The sequence below is a fragment of the Jaculus jaculus genome, chromosome 5 (assembly GCF_020740685.1).
Source record: "Jaculus jaculus isolate mJacJac1 chromosome 5, mJacJac1.mat.Y.cur, whole genome shotgun sequence".
Lineage (NCBI taxonomy): Eukaryota > Metazoa > Chordata > Mammalia > Rodentia > Dipodidae > Jaculus > Jaculus jaculus.
Window position 1 is genome coordinate 175,509,131 of NC_059106.1, and position 19,688 is coordinate 175,528,818.

The 19,688-nt window shown below is 48.4% G+C and overlaps 1 protein-coding gene across 1 annotated transcript in view; it reads right to left on the reverse strand.

Moving 5' to 3' along the window:
- Positions 1-445: 445 nt before the first annotated feature.
- The window catches only part of Kcnk3 (potassium two pore domain channel subfamily K member 3), a 42,747-nt gene continuing 23,504 nt past the window's right edge, over positions 446-19,688 (reverse strand). Inside the window, exon 2 of the mRNA XM_004669356.3 lies at positions 446-3,769. Within this exon, the coding sequence (XP_004669413.2) occupies positions 2,814-3,769 (956 nt within the window). The 3' untranslated portion in view covers positions 446-2,813. The remainder of the gene's footprint in view (positions 3,770-19,688) is intronic.

The window sequence follows — 19,688 nt, forward strand, 5'->3', positions numbered from 1 at the left end:
CCTGCCTGACAAGGAAATAGCAGGGTAGCTGGGGATGTGTCCTGTCTGACTCTGTAGACTGGGTAAGAAGCGGAACACAGAATCTCTAGATTTGCTTCTCATCCAAGGTTGCACTCACAGTTGTGTAACTCAGGGCAAGTAACTTGCTTTCTCTGACCTTAGTTTACTCATATATAAGAGGATGGGACCAGATCATTTCCAAGGTCCTGCTAGCATAGTCTGTTTTCAGATGTTACTGGAGAGATCTTTATTTTCTGAGAAATTCCAAAGGGAAGCCAGGGCTGACTCCCCAGGTTTCCTCCCAAGGCTCCCCAAACAGGTACAGTTAGCCTGAGAATAATATGCTAGACACATAGAAGACCATGACTAGCAGGATGGGGCAGGAGGATGGTCTGGCAATGGCAAGAGTGACCAACGACAGAGGAGTCGGAGCCAGAGCCTGGTCTCCATGGACAGCATTTATTAGGCGCCATTCTCAGTATGAAGACAGATGGGCAGGAGCTGCTGAGGGGGCCAGGACAGCCACAGCCTGGGGAGTCAGGAGCTGCCCAGGCAGTTGTGGGTGCAAGGCACTGTCACCCACACATATTGCATATTCTGTGGCAGTGTGCCCAGGCATAAGGCATTGGGGAAGCAGAAAGGCTGCCTGCAGTAGGAGGGGGTGAGATAGGAAGTGACAGTGGCCTTCCAGTTCCCTAGGAAAGACCCCACTGGAGACCAGCAGTCCCCCATGCTCAGGCCCCAGGGCCATTCTGCTGCCTTCCCCACCCTCTCTCTGCAACTTTGGTTGTGGCTCCCTCGGATCTGACAGGACTTGACCCCTCGAGGGCAGGGTCATACACAGGACAGAGGCAGTCAGCACTGTTCCCAGCCCAACATTAACACAGAGGGCACCTCTCCAGCTCCTGAGCTCCATTCCCCTTTGGCACATGGTTAGCCAGCTCTTCCACACTGACAGGGGATGCACATAGGCCATACTGATTCCCTTTTGGTGTCCCCAGAGACTAGTAGACATGGCTGGGGTGAAGCCCCTTCTTCCAGCTTCCCAACTTGTCAGGGTTATCTTGCTCAGTCACGTGGAGCTGGTCAGGGAAACAGTATGGGAAGGGAAGTACTGGGAGGAGATGTCCTTCCCCTTTTTTCCTTTTGTGTGGCCTTGGGGATCAAACCCAGGTTCCTGAGCATTCTAGGAAAGTGCTCCACCACTGAAGTATAGCCCTAGTCTCATTCACCCTTGATGCTGCCCTGGGCACTATCCCACCTCCAGCTGAAGGTCCACAGTAGCAAGTTAAGAGCATCATCCATTTACTACTTTTCCACTTGGCTTCTGGTTTGCAAGTGGGGGTGTGGAGAGCAGACCAGGCCCAGCCCCTTGCCTAGAGGGGTGTTCCTGGCTGCAGTCGAAGCCCAAGTCTAAACAACTGGGGACATGGGTACTCATGCTAGCTGTGGGGTCAGGGATAATGCCACAGGATATACCTGCTAGCTTGTTGGTCCCTTTGTCTGATCCCCAAACTCCTAGAGCTTTAGTTCTTGGCTTTTATTACATGAGACCCAGCCTTGCTTACCTTGGTCCCAAGGACTTCCTTGCCTGTTATCAAGTGGTCCAGAGACAAGGGTCCACTCAGAGCCTTGGCCTTGAGGCCAAGAGTAGCAGAGACTGAGCCTCAGCAGCGGCCCCAGTCAGGGTTTCTGGGTCTGGCTTAATCCTTAGCCACCCTATACAATCCTAGGGAGCTGGGACAGAGGCTTTGCTTCCAAGAGCAGGCTGAGCTGGAAGAAAGAGCACTTGAGCTGGGAACAAATTTGTGGCTTCTCTTTGCTACCTGTATCACCTTGGGCAAGTCATGTTGCCTGTGTCCTCCTCTGTAAAATGGGCACAAGAACTTCCCTGGTGACCTAACTGGAGTGTTGTGACACTCAAATGAATGAGTAGGTAGGACAGGGTTTTATGGGCCTGAAAAAAAAAATCACTCTACAAATTGTAGAGTTGATTCTCAGTAGTGGCAGAAGCCAAGGACAACACCTTGAGGGTCTGTTCCAAGGTGGAGTGTTCCAGAGCCATTGAATATGTCACTAGATGCTAGGGAGCTCACCTGCAGATGCCACCACCCTGAAGACTTGGGAGCCATTGTTTTCATACTCCCCTCTCTCCAATCTCCTGTGGCTGGCCTGCTCTTTCTTTCTGTTCTGCCCTCTGAGGATTAGTTTAGGGACTGCTGGGGTTTCCATTTTCTCCATAACTGCATAGCCATGCAAAATGACACAGAAGGTGGTGGGAGGCTGGGAGACACGGCTGGGAAAGAGGGAGCAGAGTGGGACTGAGTGTGTGTGTGTGTGGGGTGACCTGGACAAAGATTCCCTGGCTTTTGGAGCCAAGGGGAGGTATAAGTAGAGATGCAAACGAATAAACGTGGAACAAAAGTCTCCTCAGGAGGTGGGGATCTGGGTCCCAACAGGGCCTCTGAGGACTGGGGAGCTTCTTAGATTTCCCAAAAGATAGGAGGCTCCCAGAGGCTGCCTTCCCTCCAAGAACCATCCTCCAACCCTTAAGTTTCACATTTCTCGGAATTTGTAGGGCTCGAGATGGGGGCTCCAGTGGTCCTCAGAGCCCAGCCTCCTGCTGGCTGGTGCAAGCAGGCACAATCGGAGAAGGGAGGGGTGTAGGGTGGGGAAGAGTGGTGGTGGGGGGCTGGGGGCGTCCCACTGGCCCAAAGGCATCTTTAGGGGGCCTCCTGGCTGACCCGTGCCACTCCTCACCACAGGAGCCCCACCCCGCTCTCTCGCAGGTGCTCCAGGCCTCCAGGGGGTGTTCACACGGAGCTCCTGCGCTTCATGAGGCCCCGGAAGGTGGCCAGGCTGTGCAGGCCTGTGGACACCGAGCTGATGGCAGAGCGTTGCGTCCCGCTGCAGAGGCAGCGATGCGAGGGCGTGTCGCTGTAGCGACCCCCCATTCCCGGAGACGAGTGGCTCTGCTCCACGCACGTGTCGGACGTGGAGAGGTCCCGCGGGATGATCATAGGGATGGAGTACTGCAGCTTCTCGCGGCTCTTGTACCAGAGGCAGGAGCACATGGACTGGAAGTGCAGCACCTCGGCGTAGACGTTGCGGAAGCCGCTGCCTCCCACTCCGACCCCGACGCCTCCCGCCGCCGCCGCCGCGCACGAGGCGGGGTCGCCGGGGTGCGCGCTGTCCACCAGGCCGCCGCTCAGGCAGCTGAGGCCGCCCAGGCTGCTGCCGCCCGCCTGCCCGTTGTGCGTGAGTAGCGCGCGGTGCTCGGCGTCGCGTTTCTCGTCCTCGGCGTTCATGGTCATGAATCGCAGCACCACGAGGTTGAGGAAGGCGCCAATGACCGTGAGGCCTGTGAGGATGTAGACGAAGCTGAAGGCCACGTACTGCGGCTGAGTCTGCAGCGCCTGGTCTTTCTGCAGCGCCACGTAGTCGCCGAAACCGATGGTGGTGAGCGTGATGAAGCAGTAGTAATAGGCCTGGAAGAAGGTCCAGTGCTCATAGTAGGAGAAGGCTGCGGCGCCGATGCACAGCGTGCTGATGCAAGAGACGAAGCCGATGAGCACCATGTTGGCCATGGACACGTCGGCGCGCCTCATGCCCAGACCCTTCTTGGCGCGGTGCAACAGGTACCTCACGAAGGTGTTAATGCGTTCGCCCAGGCTCTGGAACATGACGAGCGTGAGTGGGATGCCCAGCAGCGCGTAGAACATGCAGAAAACCTTGCCGCCATCCGTGCTGGGCGCTGCGTGGCCATATCCTGAGGGAAGCCGGGCAGAGGAGAGAAAGCATACCCTGTGGGGGTTGTCCTGGCAGATACCCTCCCATTCCTCCTTGTCAATTTTGGGCCTGCTTTTCTTTCTCCTTTCTCTCAGTCCCTCCCCCTCTTCCTTCTTTTCTTTCTTCCCTCATGGCTTTTAACGTCCGTTCTGCCATTCATTTTGGAGAGAGGACAACTGAGACATGCATAGCTCCTTGATGATTTCCCTGCTGAAACCAAAGCTTATGGGGCACAGTGGGATGGGGTGGTCTCTGGAGTCCTCCAGTCTCCTGGGGAAGCTGGCTCAGTAGTGGCAAAGAAAAGAGGCTGGCTTGCTTGGGCCCCTCCCAGGTGGATGAATGCTCCAGTGTCATCATCAGCCCCCAGGCTGGGACTGGTGCTCTGGAGTCTTCCTCTGGGAATGGCCCAAAAGTAGGCTCTGTTCTCATGGGAACAGGACATTACCTTTGGCAAAGCAGGAGTCCTGAGTGTCTTCCAGTGTGCTACTGTGACTAGCGAGACAATCTCTGTGCCCTACTCTCTTTCTGCCCTTGTCCTCACTGTTTGGGCCTTTGTATGTACTCTTAAACATGAGCCAGGCAGACTCAAACCTCTCTCTGAACCAACCATCAAACAACCATCAAGAATTTTGCCCCAAGAGGGTGTGATAGTGCTCAGCAGTAATTTCAGCATCCAGGAAACTGAGGTAGGGGATCAAGTTTGAGGACAGTCAGTTTGGGATAGATAGCAAGACCCTGTCTCGGAAAATCAATAAATAATAAACAAGTAAATAAATATTCTGCCTGGCTACCTGCCAGGAACATGACTCTGGATGGGAACTCAGAAGTCCTGGGCACAAGTTGTAGCTCTGTCACTAGTGGCTTTGAAATCTTGGAAAAATGACTTCCTTTCTCTGATCATATTTCCTCACTTGTAAAAGGTCCATTGGTCTGGCCTTACTTCTTTCATCAAACAAGTAAGGATAAACATCTCAACTTTTATTATTTTTTAAAAAATATGTATTTATTTATTTGACAGAGAAAGAGACAGAGACAGAGAGAGAAGGGGGGGGGGAAGGAGAGAGAGAAGGAGAATGAGAAGATGACTCGGTGCACCAGGGCCTCCAGCCACTGCAAACGAACTCCAGATGTGTGCGCCCCCTTGTGCATCTGGCTAATGTGAGTCCTGGGGAATTGAACCAGGGTCCTTTGGCTTTGCAGGCAAATGCCTTAACCGATAATCCATCCCTACAGCCTTCAACTTTTATTTTTTATATGTGTGCATATGTTCTTGTATATACTGGTACAATGTGTACGTGGGCACAGTTGCTCCTATGTGTAAATGCATATGGAGGTCAGAGAGCAACTTCCAGTCTTCCACTTGCCTGGAGTTCACCTATTAGCCTAGATTGGGTGACCAGTGAGCCCCAGGATTCTATCTGTCTCTGCCTGTCCATTACTGAGATTATAAGTGTGCACTACCATGCCCATCTTTTTTTTTAATTTTAATTTTTTAATTCCACTACGAGGGATAGAGCTCAGGTCCTCATGCTTGCAAGGAAAGCACTTTATTGACTGAGCTATTTTCCTAGCCCAAATATCTCAACTTTTTTTTTTGTTTGCTGTTGATGGTGCTTGTTTGAGTAGGGTCTCATTCTAGCCCAGGCTGGCTTTGAACTCACAATAGTCCTCAGCTTCCTGATTAAAGGTGTGAGCCATCAGCTCAGCTGTATCTCAACTTTTATCAAATAAATTATGGTTATGAAATCTTAGCAGCCTTTCCAAGTTTTTCACTCTGTGAAGCCAAATAAAATAACCAAATACTTCTTCTTTTAGGCAGTCTTCCTGGCTTCCTCCTAGCTAAAGGTGATTAGTGTCTCGAGTGGTACTGAGAAGCTTTGAACTCCAGAGCCCTTAACTATGCAAAGCTAAACACTAGCTTGAGGGGGACACTGTTGGGCCTGTCATGCTCTTTTCTTTTTCTGATTTATTTATTTATTAGAGACAAAGAGGAGGGGAGGGAGAGAGAGAAAGAATGGACACACCAGGGCCTCTAGCCATTGCAAATGAATTCCAGATACATCTGCCACCTTGTGCATCTGGCTTACATGGGACCTGGAGAATAGAACCTGGGTTCTTGGGCTTCGCAGGTAAGTGCCTTAATCACTAGGCCATCTCTTTAACCCATGTTCTTTTCTTAAGTTCTACCTCCCAAGAGGACCCCAAACACACTTGATGACTAAACTGCAGGTCTGATATTATGTTGTATACTTTTGTCTGAGTTCACATTCTGCCCTCTTCCAACTCTGAGCCTTAGTTTCCACATCTGTGAAATGGGGCTACTAATTTACTTGCTGCAAAGGCTTTGGGGAGAAGTGAGATAATGAATGCAGTGTACTTAGCCTAGAGCCTGGGAGATATCAAACACCCAATAATAGCTCTCTGATTAATTATGAACGAGGTGCCAGAGTACTCTCACATTTCCAAGAGCACTGGCTTGAGAGTAGCTGAGTTCCAGTAAAGCCAGCATCTCTGCCAACCCAGGGCCATTTGAATCTTGAAGCTCAGGGAGGTCTGGGGCAGCTGTTTGGGGTATGGAAATTTCAGCACTGTCCTTAGAATGACTTCCCTGCACCCACTGTGGCATCTAGACAGTCACTGTGTCCCCTTTGCCAGGGGCTGCTCAGCTGAGTTGTTGAGCCACAGTGCTGGGCCTGTTTGCCCCCAGCAGGGTGATAACAGATTGTGCCTGCCAGCTTAGCCCAGCAGCCAGTCCACAACTCACCTCAACAGCTGAGCAGGCCCCCAGACAGAGTGGCTTCTTATCCTATCCTTTCCTGTCCTCCTGTTTATGAGGTGGTGACAAGATACTGGGGACAGGGCTCTCCAGGGAGTGTAGAGCATGGACCTGGCCCCAGCTGTGTGACCTGGGGCTCACTTGCCTTGTCTATAATTGGATGGAGGGTGATGGTGACCTAAAGATGACATTTCCTGCTCTGACCACCTGCCAGAGTACCCTTGGGAGAAAGGAGACAACTGGGTAGGAAAGTCTTTTGGAGCCTTGGAGTGCATGGCAGAAGCAATGGTGATGGGATCTTATGGGAGAGAGCCAAAGAGCACAAATCAGGAAGCAAAGCCATCTGTGGGATTGGGAAGACATAGCCCACCTTTCTACTCCTCTTACTGGTTTGCCCTGTATTCTATCATAAGTTTCAGCTACTAAGGAACTCTACCTGCCTGGCAGCCTCTGCTCATTTAGGTTGCCTGTAGAGTCCCGTTGTTCCCTCTGTTCTGATCTTCTTCTTGTTCATACTACATCTCTCAGGACCTTCAACCAGTCCACTGCTCCCCCTCACCCAAACTTGGTAACTTTTAAAGCAAATGACTCATCCAGACCTGACCAAAGGCTCCTAGTCCATCTTTGTCCATCACCACTCTCTCAGGGTGGCCTAGCCTGGGTGTGCCAGACCCTTGAGGGCAGATGCTCAGGTTCACCATAGGCCAGACATCCCATTAGAAATTCCCTTTTCCCTTCCCTTCCCTTCCCTTCCCTTCCCTTCCCTTCCCTTCCCTTCCCTTCCCTTCCCTTCCCTTCCCTTCCCTTCCCTTCCCTTCCCTTCCCTTCCCTTCCCTTCCCTCCCCTCCCCTCCCCTCCCCTCCCCTCCCCTCCCCTCCCCTCCCCTCCCCTCCCCTCCCCTCCCCTCCCCTTCCCCTCCCCCTCCCTTCCCTTCCCTTCCCTTCCCCTCCCTTCCCTTCCCTTCCTTTTACCTTCGCTCTCCCCTCCCCTCCTCTCCCCTTTCCCTTTCCCCTTCTCCCTCTCCCTTCCCTTCCCCTCCCCTCTTCTCCCCTCCCCTTTCCCTTTCCCCTTCTCCCTTTCCCTTCCTTTTCCTTCACTTCCCTTTCCTTTCCCCTCCCCTCCCTTTCCCTTCCACCCTTCCTTCCTCCCTCCCTCCCTCCCTCCCTCCCTCCCTCCCTCCCTTCCTTCCTTCCTTCCTTCCTTCCTTCCTTCCTTCCTTCCTTCCTTCCTTCTTTCCTACCTTCCTTCCTTTTGGTAAGCCCAACAGACTGGCCTTTTTCTTTATGTTGGGGAGAGAGAGAGAGAATTGGAACACCAGGGCCTCTAGCTCCTGCAATTGAACTCCAGATGTGTGTGCCACCTAGTGCTCATGTACAGCTTGCACTCTTGTGTCACTGTGTGTCTGGTTTATGTGGAACGTGGAGAGTTGAACATTAGTCCTTAGGCTTCGCAGGCAAGTGCCTTAACCACTAAGCAATCTCTCCAGCTCTCGTTCTTTTATTTACAGGTTGTGTGTGTGTGTGTGTGTGTGTGTGTGTGTGTGTGTGTGTGTGCGCGCGCGCACGCACTTGCTGCTGTAAATGAACTACAGATGCATGCGTCACTTTGTGTTTGGCTTTAAATGGGTGCTGAGGAATTGAATTTGGGCTGACAAGCTTTGCAAGCAAGCACCTTTAACCACTAAACCATCTCCTCAGCCCAGAAGCTCTTATTCAGATTTATTTATTTATTTTGGTGTTTTGAGATAGGGTCTTGCTCTAGTGCATGCTGACCTGGAATTCACTATGTAGTCTCATGCTGGCCTTGAACTCTTAGGGATTCTCCTACCTCTGCCTTCTGAGTGCTGGGACTAAAGGTATGCGCCAGCACATGGGTTGAGATTCTTTTCTTTCTTTTTTTGCATTTTTAACTTTGAACTAAAAAACTTTCCTCAAGGTCGCATCTTTACAGCTTTATGGCTGGGGTTGAACAGCCTGAAAGGGCCTTGTGAATTGGCTGTGGTTTCTAGGTCTTTCTGATTCAGCATTCTTGCCAGTTTATTGCAGTCAGTTGTCACCCTGTGAAAGGAAACTGAGGCCTAGAGAGGAGAGCATTCTACATGGAACCAGGTAGGGTACAAATAGGAAAGGAGGGTGATGCCCATGAGATGAGTTTCTCAGCATGCGGCACAGGGTGAGCACGTCTGTCCCTTTGTCTGTTCTGTTGTCAGTCGGTGAAAGGGCAAGAAAGCCACGAGGACCTGCTGACGTGGGCATCCAGCCTGGAGGACTGCCAGCCAGGGTGGAGCTGGTCTCAGGGGACCCTGGACTTCTGGGAAGTCATTGGGAGTTTGGCCAGTCCCATGTGCCTACAGTGAGGCTGCTTGTAAGGGTGAGGGCTAAAGGTGTCACCCATCATTGCCTCCTTGCTGTGCCCAGTGAGTCTCTGGGTAAAGGGTCTCATCTGTCCCTCTAGGGCACTGACACAGGGGTTGCTCTTGGCAGCTACTCTCTGGGCACCTTTTCCCAGTACTTGCTGGACTAAAGAGCCTACAAACATGCCCTGAGCATGAGAACCTAGCCTCTGTCTCTGGGAGCACTTACTAGGGCTATTCTCTCATCCTGAATTTACCTCAGTGGTCATTTGGCTCAGTCCTTATGTTACACAGATGAACAATGGAGGATCAGAGAGGAAAAACAACTTGGTCAAGGCCACTCAGCTGGCAAAAGACTTAACCAGGATACTTGATTTTTTTTTAAAAAAAATAATTCTTGGGGATGGAGAGATGGCTCAGCAGTTAAAATCACTTGCTTGCAAAGTTTGGTGGCCCAGGTTTGATTCCCCAGTACCCATGTAAAGCCAGAAGCACAAAGAGACACATGCATCTGGAGTTTGCAGTGACAAGAGGCCCTAGTGTGCCCATTCCTTCTCTTTGTCATTTTCTATCTCTTTCTCTCTGCTTGCAAATATATAAATACATATTTTAAGAAATTTATTCTTAATTTTTTTGTTGTTTGTTTGTTTTGGGTTTTTGGTTTTTCAAGGTAGGGTCTCACTTTAGCCCAGGCTGACCTGGAATTCACTATGGAGTTTCAGGGTGGCCTCGAACTCATGGCGATCCTCCTACCTCTGCCTCCCGAGTGCTGGGATTAAAGGTGTGTGCCACCACGCCTGGCTTATTCTTGATTTTTTAAAAAACATTTTTATTTTTTTTATTTGAGACAGAGAAAGAGACAGAGAAAGGGAGAATGGGCATGCCAAAGCCTTCAGTCACTGTAACTGAATTCCAGATGCATGTGCATGCACCATCTTGTACATCTGGCTTATGTGGGTCCCGGAGAATCAAACCTGGACCCTTTGGCTTTGCAGGCAAGCACATTAACTGCTAAGCCACCTCTCCAGCCCAATTCTTGATTTTCTTGGTTTATTTATTTTTATTTATTTATTTGAGAGCGACAGAGAGAGAGAGAGAATGGGCACACCAGGGCTTCCAGCCACTGCAAACGAACTCCAGATGCGTGCGCCCCCTTGTGCATCTGGCTAACGTGGGTCCTGGGGAACTGAGCCTTGAACCGGGGTCCTTAGGCTTCACAGGCAAGTGCTTAACCACTAAGCCATCTCTCCAGCCCCAATTCTTGATTTTTTTGAAGCAGGTTTCACTCTCGACCCAGGTTGACCTGAAACTCACTCTATAGCCCAGATTGGCCTGGAACTCATGGTAATCCTCCTACTTTAGCCCCCCAAGTGTTGGAATCAAACCTGGCTTAAAAAAAAAAACAACTAAATTTTAAATATTTTATTTATTTTTGGCGTGTGTGTTTGTGTGTATGTGTGTGTGTGATGTGCCACCTTGTGCATCTGGCTTATGTGGGCACTGGGGAATTGAACCTGGGTCCTTAGGCTTTGTAGGCAAGTGTCTTAATTGCTAAGCCATCTCTCTAGTCCCATACTTGATTCTTAAACCAATATTTTCACTGCTGAACCTGTTCAGGTATGATAAAGCAATATCTGCTCATCCAATCAGGATCAGTGGTTGCTTTCTTCTTAGAAGTAACTTAGCTAAGAGAGGGGTTTGGAATGGACTGAAAGTGTAGAAATCACCTGAGGAAGCCAGGTGGCTGGATATAAACATCAATATGTGGCTGGACATAATGATAATTATTAGTATAAATATTTTAGGGCCTTAAGAAACTAAGAAATGGGATAAACCGTAGGCAGAGCTATGTTCTTCTCTTTTCTTCCTGCTGTAGGAGCTCAGACATTGGGTGCAGCTCTGGATTCCAGGGGGCCTGCAAGATTCGGGTCTGACCCTCCCTTTTATTTGCTTTTCTTTTCCTTTGGCCTGGATCCTTCTAGTCAAAGTATAACTTTAAGTCCATGGAATGGCCTGGTCTCAGCCACCTGCTCCCCACTGGCCTTAGGAGCCTGCCAGCCTGCCTGTTTGCCTCCTACCCTTACCCTAGCTGGCCCCAAAGTAGGGCTACTGGCCACAGCCTTGAGTGGAGGAGAGTGCTTGGGGCCTGGAGGTAGGAAGTTGGGGGTCTACCCTGAGCCTGCCTACCACTAGTTTTGTGTCTCAGCCAAGTCCTCTCTAGCCTTAGTCCCTCATCTTAGTGACAGGTAGACCCAGCAAGGAAGGAGGTTCCCACGACACCCCCAACTGCTCTGGATGCCTTGTATTATTACTTCTGCTCATGCAACCCATTTATAGGATCAAAATTTTGATCAAAATATGGTATGATGATCAATACAATGTATTTACTACATAGAATGGGCACTGAGTAGATGCTTATTAAAACCATAATTAATTTATTTCACCATCAAAAGCAATTAACCTACTTGCCAATCAGAACTTTGGGTTAGCATGGGACAATTGACTGTGATTGCATCAATTTATCCTTGTATGTTTGAAGCGTTGAAAATAGACAGGAAATCTGCAGTTTAGTGTAGTAGAGAGAGCATGGGCTCTAGAGTCAATTAGCTTTTAACTTTGGCTAGGCTACCTAACCCTCTGTGCCTGTGTTTCCTCATCTGTAAAATGGACATAATGAGGCTTTTATGAGGTACCTCATCAAGTTGCTGTGGGATTTGGTGAACTAGCAAATTTAAAGTGCTTAGGGGATTGGGATCATTAAAACTGTGAATATGAATATTTTGGGAACCCCATGATAAAATGGTCTTTCAAGTTCATTTTAATACCAGAATGTTGGCTAGTCAAAGCTGGGAGCATGTATCAAGATTCTCATACATTTGACTGTGGAACATTTTTCTCACAGTGCTATTGCTGGACAAGGGTCCAGTATGAACATAGTTTGTGAAACACTCCTCAGCATCATCAAAAATCTCTAAGATCATTCTTCCAAGGTCACTGACTCTGAGTCCCTGATCTCCATCTCTGGGTGGATTAGAACCACACAACCTTTGGCAGTGCCCAGCTGTACCCTGTCTCTGGCAGTTCTACTTATCTAAAGTAAATATGGCCCTGGCTGGGCTAACATTTGCCTCCAGGGAAGATGGATGAGGTGACCTGTGGTCTGAGATACCCGTAGGCTGTGTACCATGGAAATGGTGGGGGGATGATCTGGGAGTGCTGCCTGAACTTAATGGGACAGCCAGAGGGGATCTGGGCTCTGGGGAGGAGTGACTCCAGGTGGGATGGGGGAAGCAGAGAAGGCCACTTGCTTTTCCTAGCAAGCTGAGCTGAGGGGCACCTGGGAAATCACCTACAAGGACTGAGTCGACCTCCTCAGGAGCTGGAGACAGGACATGGGACCAGAATTGGTGTGTTAAAGCAGGTGAGGTAGAAGGTCACTGGCAGTGGTGCCCAGACCAGGCTCTTAAGGTAGAGGGAGGGGCTGCTGAAGAGCACAGATACCCTTAGGTATCCCACGTAGGTTCTGGTGGGGGCAGCTCTCAACAATTGCTGTTCTACCTGGAAGACCAAAGCGGTTCCATCCAGAAGTCAGAGGACTGCACAGTCAGTCAGTCTGTGATGAGGATGGATGAGACAGCTCTTTCTCAGACCCTAGTTGGGAGGAGAGGTAGCCATGTCAGGAGTGCCTTTTGGTGACTCAGAGCTTCTGTCTTTGCTGTGACCCTCTTGGCCCTTTCAAAATGAGTTAAACTCCAGGATCAGAAGGAATCCCACTGCTGTAGGTCTGGCTGAGCCCAGATCTAGGCCTAGAAAACCACAAGGACCTCAGGGAGCTGGGTAGGGGTGGGGGCAGGGACTAGCGTGCAGACCTGGGCCTGGAATTTGTCGACCTCCAGGCCAGTGCTCCTTGAAGGATAGATATGCTACATAGCATTTATCCTGTTACTCTGCCATTCCCCTTCTCAGGGCCTGCTCCCCCCACCCCAGCTCCATATTGCATCTTCTCTTTCAGCTGCTTCCCAGTTCCACAACAGTAGGTCTCTTGTTGCTCTTTCCTGATACATGGCTTTCCCTTCTCTCCTTAGCTGTGTCCCACCCACAGATGCTCCTGACTGGGGACTTGTGATGCAGGAAAGCTCCAGCATCCCATCCCCCACCCTGTCAGGCCTATGTGGAATGGGGGAGCTAAGAGGGAGGGTGCTGGTGTCATGGAAAATCCCTGCTGCAGCCAAGGTCAGTGTTTGCAGACAGCCTGGCCTACAGCCAGGCCTGCCTTAGGGCCCAGCTCCCTGGGGACATCCCAGAGGCTGACTTTGTGCAGGGGCCTCATAAGCACTTCAAGGCTGCTTGGGTGTCATGAGCAGGAGCCTCAGGAGGGATCAATGTTGCAGTGTGAGATACTGTGTGGCTCAACTTAACCATTTTACTAAGGCCAGGGAGGAGCAGGGAACAGCCAGCCCTATACTACAAGTCATGATGGAGACAGGATAGGAAGTTCTATCCTATTCCCTAACTGTTTAGTACTAAGGAGGGGACCATCTTAGTCTATTCTGCCAGGCCAAGGAATAGTGAAGGCCAGATTGGAATTATCCATTAACTCAAAGCTAGCTTGCAACTGGGCTACACTCAAATTTGGCAGTATATCAAGGAAAGGTAGACCAGATAATTAAGCAAGGTTCCTGCCATAAAAAACTATTTCATGTGAGAGTAAATCACATGAAACTTCTCAGTAGGAATACTTTTGAAAGTTTCAATGTCTCAACTGAAGCAGAGGTTGGGATTGGGAAGGTGGCTCAGCTGTTAAAGGCACCTGCTTGCAAAGCCTGTTGGCCTGGATTAAATTCCCCAGCCACTCCCATAAAGTCAGATAGGCATTTGTGTGGAACAGCAAAAAAAAAAAAAATGCTGGTGCATGCATATGTGTGCACATGTGTGTATGCACATGCATACACACATACATGCAAATAAATAAATAAATAATTTTAATTGGAGGTAGCAGGATCATTGTGAGTACAAGGTCATCCTGGACTATAGAGTGAGTTCCAGATCACTCTAGGTTAGATTGAGACCCTGTTTCATAAAAACAAAACAAAACAAAACAAAAAAAGCAGGGGTTATTGCAACACATATTATTGAAAGATGTATCAGAGGTGGTCTTTTTCAGGAGGGATTAAGGTGGAGGCAGAAGAAGCAATGGAGATGCAAAACTTTGGTAAGGGCATCAGGGAGGGCTTTCAGGAGGAAGTGGCCTTTTTCCTGAGTTTTGAAGGATGAATGGAAGATGCAGGGTTCTCACAGGAGGAGTTGCTAAAGCAAGGATATAATGCTAGGAGGATATATTAGAGACAGAGAAAATAGACTTGTGGTGGCTTTGTTACCAATGAGGTTGAGTAGAGACCAGTGAACTCTCTTAGAAAATCAGTTTCATATATACAAGAACCTTAGAAATTCATCTGATTTTAATTTTATTTCCATATATTCTATAAAAAGTCCATTATTATTATTTTCTATTTTTTGTTGTACTGGAGCTTGATACTAGGGCCTCAAACATGCTAGGCAAGTGGTCTACTATTGAACTATATTGCTAGCCATTTATTCCTTTAGTGAATAGAAAAGGATGAATTATTATTATTACTATTTTTAATCCTATTATATATAGGGCTTACCACAGGCTAACCTGGAGCTCTTGGGCTCCAGTGATCCTCTTTCCTGAGTGCTGGGAATATGGACATGAACCACCATCCTGATGAACATTATAAAATTAACAACAAAAAGTCTGCCCAATGTTCATGGAGCAGGAAGTTTAACTGAAAATGAGAGTTGCAGAGGTAGGTAAAGGCTAAAGAAGGGTAGATTCAGGAATAAGATTTCATCTAGAAGGTAATGGGGAGCCACTGCAGCTCCAGAGGAGGGAAGGATATGTGAATTTGCTGGAATTTTTGGGTTGGGGTGGGGTGGGCACAGTGGGAAACTGGGGACAGAAGTATTCATTAGGGGACCTCAGCATGACACAGTTGACAAGTACTTGTGCCTGAGCAGAGAATTCAGGAATTTAAGAGAGGAACGGGGAAGACTGAAGGAAGAGGAAATAGAGGGGAGAAAAAGGGAAGAGGAGAGGCAGGGAAGAAAGAGGAGAAAGAGTGGATACACAGTGAATGGAATGCCATTTATTTTATTGTGAGCTAAACAATAAGCTCCCCAAGGACAGAGATTTTTGTCTTTTTTTTTGTGCACGATGTGTTCCACAGCTGGAAAGGAGCATGGAACAGGCACTGAATCAATCTCTGCAGGACATATAAGATTTGAACAGGATAGAGTGGGGGGTTCTGGAGGGCCAGTGCCACATGTAAGGGCAACAACCCCAGGGGTCCTTGGCAAGGCAGTAACCTTGTGCCTATGGGATCTGTCCTAGGCCAGTCACTGTACCAGGTGCCAATGGTACAGGTCAGTGGCTTGTCTGGGTCCTTATGGCCAGATGGACATGACATCTGTCAGCTCAGAACTGGTGGATTAGATATGGTGGGATATTTAATCAAATGTATTCACTAGGGATTGTCTGGCATTGAGAAGGCAATTATGTAGCCCAGTTTAATGTGGTCTTGGCACTTTCTACAGATGGCTGGAGATGCCATTCGCTGCCATGCTTCTTTGAACGCTGCATCTCATTTGGAATTTGGCTGCCCCAACTCATACACATTTAAGCTGTCTTGCTTTTCCAAGATTGTTCTCAGAGGAGAAGCAGATATGTCCTTGTCACACTCCCCAAAGGAGTTAAACTGCTTCCAACAGGAAACTCTGTTGAGTCTTGGTGTGTGTGGGGGTGCTCCATGGCTAGCCTAGATATTGGTTCAGAGCCTGGATGCTAGAAATCACACTCTAGGGACAGTGCTATGGATGGAGTGGGGCCTAGTGGGGTGAAGGTACACAGGAGTTGAAGAACAGCCAAATAGGAGTCAATATGCTTGGTGCCCAGCCAAGCTTGGTCATGGCCTTACTACAGAATAGAGGGCAACAAACTTAAAATAAAGGGCAGGATGGTTTATGTTTAAGTTTTCTATGGTTATCTTTTGAAAGCATTCAACTCTGCTGTTGAATCATGGAAGCAGCACATGTAAATGAATGGTCATGGCTGTGTTCCAATACAACTTTATTGACAAAAAAAAGACAGTGAGTCAGGGTCAGGCATGGATAAGTTGGCTGAGCCTGCTCCAAGGTCTTGGTTAAGACATGTCATCTCCCTTATCTATCTTTCTTCTCCAGCAAATGAGATGCTAGATATGAAGGCCCATAAAGGATCTTCTTTGGAATGTTGGATTTACGTATTTAATAACTTCCTAGCTCTAATTGACCCAGTACCATGCAGAGGCCCCATGGAGAAGATTGAGTTTTGAGCAGGGTTAAGTGTCCAAAGTTTCCTGTGAAACTGGTACACATAACTCTTAGGAGGGCTTGGTTCTTTTCCCTTTTTTCTTTTTCTATCTTCCCTCTTTCCCTCTTCTCCCTTCCTTCCTTCTTTCCTTCCTTCTCTCTCTCCCTCCCTCCTTCCTTCTTTCTCTTCATCTATCTGTCCCTTCTTTTCTCCTTTCTTCCCTCCCTCCCCTTTTCCTTCCTCCTTCCCTTCCTCCATTTTTTCCCAAGTTGCTCAGGCTGGCCTTCAGTTCCTGGGCTCAAGTGATCCTTCTGTCTCAAATTCCCAAGTGCCTTGCAATATAGCTGTGTGCAATGAGGGAGGACCCATTTCTACATTCTGGACTCTCATGCTCTTTTTCTCAAATGATAGGATTCCATTCCTCCTTCAAAGTCTATCTGAAAAGTCAACTCTTTGGGAAGTCTTCCCTGATCTCACCCACCTCAATAAATCAGTGCCATTTGTCCATTCAACTAATAGACATTTTTGAGCCCCTAACATGTACTGTGCTCCATGTTCTGTAATAAGAATTCCTCATATGTATTTGTTCATTGCCAAAGCAATTTCTATACATTCTGTTGTTTTATCTTACACAGCAGTCTTATAGAGGAAGTATTATTCTATTTTTCAGATGTGGAAACTAAAGCTCAGAGATAGAACATTTTAGCACAGGCTGTAAATTCCAGAAACAAAGTTGAAAGTCAAGGGCAGTTCTCTTTTCACCAGGACGCTTTGGGTTAGGAGACAGAAGACCAGGGGCTGGGTTCCAGCTGTGCTGTGTGGTCACAAGAAAGACTCTGTCTCTCTCTTTGGGCCCTGAATGCCTCTTCTAGGACATGAGCAGGCTGCAGGAGGTGCTCTTGAGGCCCTTTAGCATTCTAGGGCTCTGGAACTTCAGAGGAGCTACAATTTCTACTCCCAAACTGTAGAGAGAGTAGTAGCCTCAGTGGGAGGGATGAGATTCACTGAGACCCTGGGTGCCCAAAGCCATGGCTAGGCCTCTGGCTGCCTATCAGCCCATCAATCAGCACTGATAAGATATGTAGACTGAGGGCCCTTTGGCTGCTCTGCTCAGCACAGCTCTCAGTGGTAACACTCCTGTATCTGAAGAACAGGGGAAGCAGGATCCCCAAACTCTGCCCTATATCCCACTTCAGGCAGTCCTCCCACAGACTGGCTTTGTGGAATCAGGAAGAGGCAACCACTAAAACAAGCTGGAGCGTTGGGAAGCTTTGTGGGTGTCAGGTTCTACTGCCCACTGAGCCCCAAGAAGCCTGGATTCTCCTGCCTCTAGTCCTGCAGCCTGTTCCTGGGGACCTTGAGTTTCCTTTTCTCTCTGTTTTTTGCTTTTAATTTTTTTAAATTTACTTATTTATTTGAAAGAGATAGAGAGAGAGAGATAAAGGAAAAGGACAAAGAGAGAGAATGGGCATGCCAGGACTTCCAGCCACTGCAAATGAACTCCAGATGCATGCATCACCTTCTGCATCTGGCTTATGTGGGTCCTGGGGAATTGAACCTGGGTCCTTTGGCTTTGCAGGCATGTGCCTTAATTGCTAAGCCATCTTTCCAGCCCCTGTTTTTTTTCCTCAATTTCTATTAACATTTTCCATGATTATAAAAAGTATCCCATGGTAATACCCTCCCTCCCTACCCACAGCCCCTGTTTTTTAAAAATATGTTTATTTATCTGTTAGCAAGTGTAGAGAGAGAATGAGGCAGGGGGATGGCTCACCAGGGCTTCCTGCCAGTGTAAATGAACTGGCACACATGCCACTTTGTGCATCTGGCCTTATGTAGGTATTAGGCAATCTAGTCCCAATATCAGGCTTTGAAAGTAAACACCTTTAACTTCTAAGACATCTCTCCAGCCCTCAACTTTCTTTTTGTTATGTGTATGTGTAGTACATACAGTACATGCACATGTATGTGCATATGCACTCTCCCACATGCACATGTGTGTGCATCCCTCTGGATGTCCTCCTATATCACTCTTTCCCATTATTTCCTGAATCTCATGCCATTTCTGGTTACATTGGCCGACTAGTGATCCCTAGCCTCCTGTGGCTGCCCCCTCTCATCTGGGGTTACAGGCATACATAGCCATGGTGGCTTTTTAGGTGAGTGCGGGGAATCAAATTCAGGTCCTCATAGTTGTACAATAAACATTTTACCTACTGAGTCATCTCTCTAGGCTTTCTCCCCTTCTTTTCCTCCTTTACCTCCAAATGTTTCATAGTTTGGTCTCCTTTTGGCTTCTCTGAAGTTCCCAAGGGTGAGGTGGTAACTATACTTCTTAGTAGCTCAGTGATAGTAATAGCAGTAATAATAAAGCCCACATTTACTGAGAATTTATATGCCAGACACTGTGCTAATTGCTTTGCACATATTATTTTATTTAATCTTCTCAGAAATCTGGTAAGATAGGAATGAATTACACCTTATAGATGAGGTACAGCACGTTTTCATAACTATGGCCACAGAACTAGTGAATGAGCAGAGTTCAGGGACACCTTGGTCCTAGCTGATGTTAGCAGAACAGAGACTGAGTTCTGGAAAGCAGGTGGCCAGGGTTTCCTGGGAAGGTGGCTGATCTGAGGGACTGATTTGCCAAGGCCACCTATGTGAATGGCACTTTTCTAGGCCAACTCCTATTCGTTTTCTTTCTCATTTCAGTGGCCTCTGAGTCCTTTGGGCTCAAGGATCAGGGTCCATGGTCCAGCAGAATGAGACCTCCATGAACTCTCCTTTTAAGGTGCTCTGAAAAAATGTTAGTGAGGGACAGGCAGAGGCAAGTGCTGCCCTAGCAATGGTTCTTCCTCGTTCTCTCCAGCCTTTCCTCATTTGCAGTAGGCCTGGGATTGCATGGGGTTCCCACTGAGGACCCCACCGCCACATTGAACCAGATGGCAGAAAGTAACAGTTGCCAGGGAGTTTATGGTCATTCCAGGAAAAAGACACTGGCCTTAGGGAGAGGAAGTTGGGGCACCTGGGGAGGCTGAGCAGGAAGTAAGTGCCCTAGGAGACTGTGAGACTTGGCTGGTCTCAAGAATATCAGCTGGAAAATCAGGGAGACAGGCATGGCTTCATTCCCTCTTAGCTTGTCTTCATTAATTAATTAAGCCAACATTTGTTAAGCACCCATGACTTTGTGCCAGGCACCAGCTAAGTGCTGAGGGAGGATGCACAAATAACATGGCTGGGTTGGGAACAGAGAATGTGTAGTGGGCAGGTAGGAGGAGACAAAAAGCAGAGACCTTCTCCAGATAAAAATGGACAAGATTAGGATTCAGTCTTGGTCTTTGGCCTTCCAAGTCCAGGGACTTTGAGGAGGCTGACCACCCAGGTTGTCTCCTGGGTCA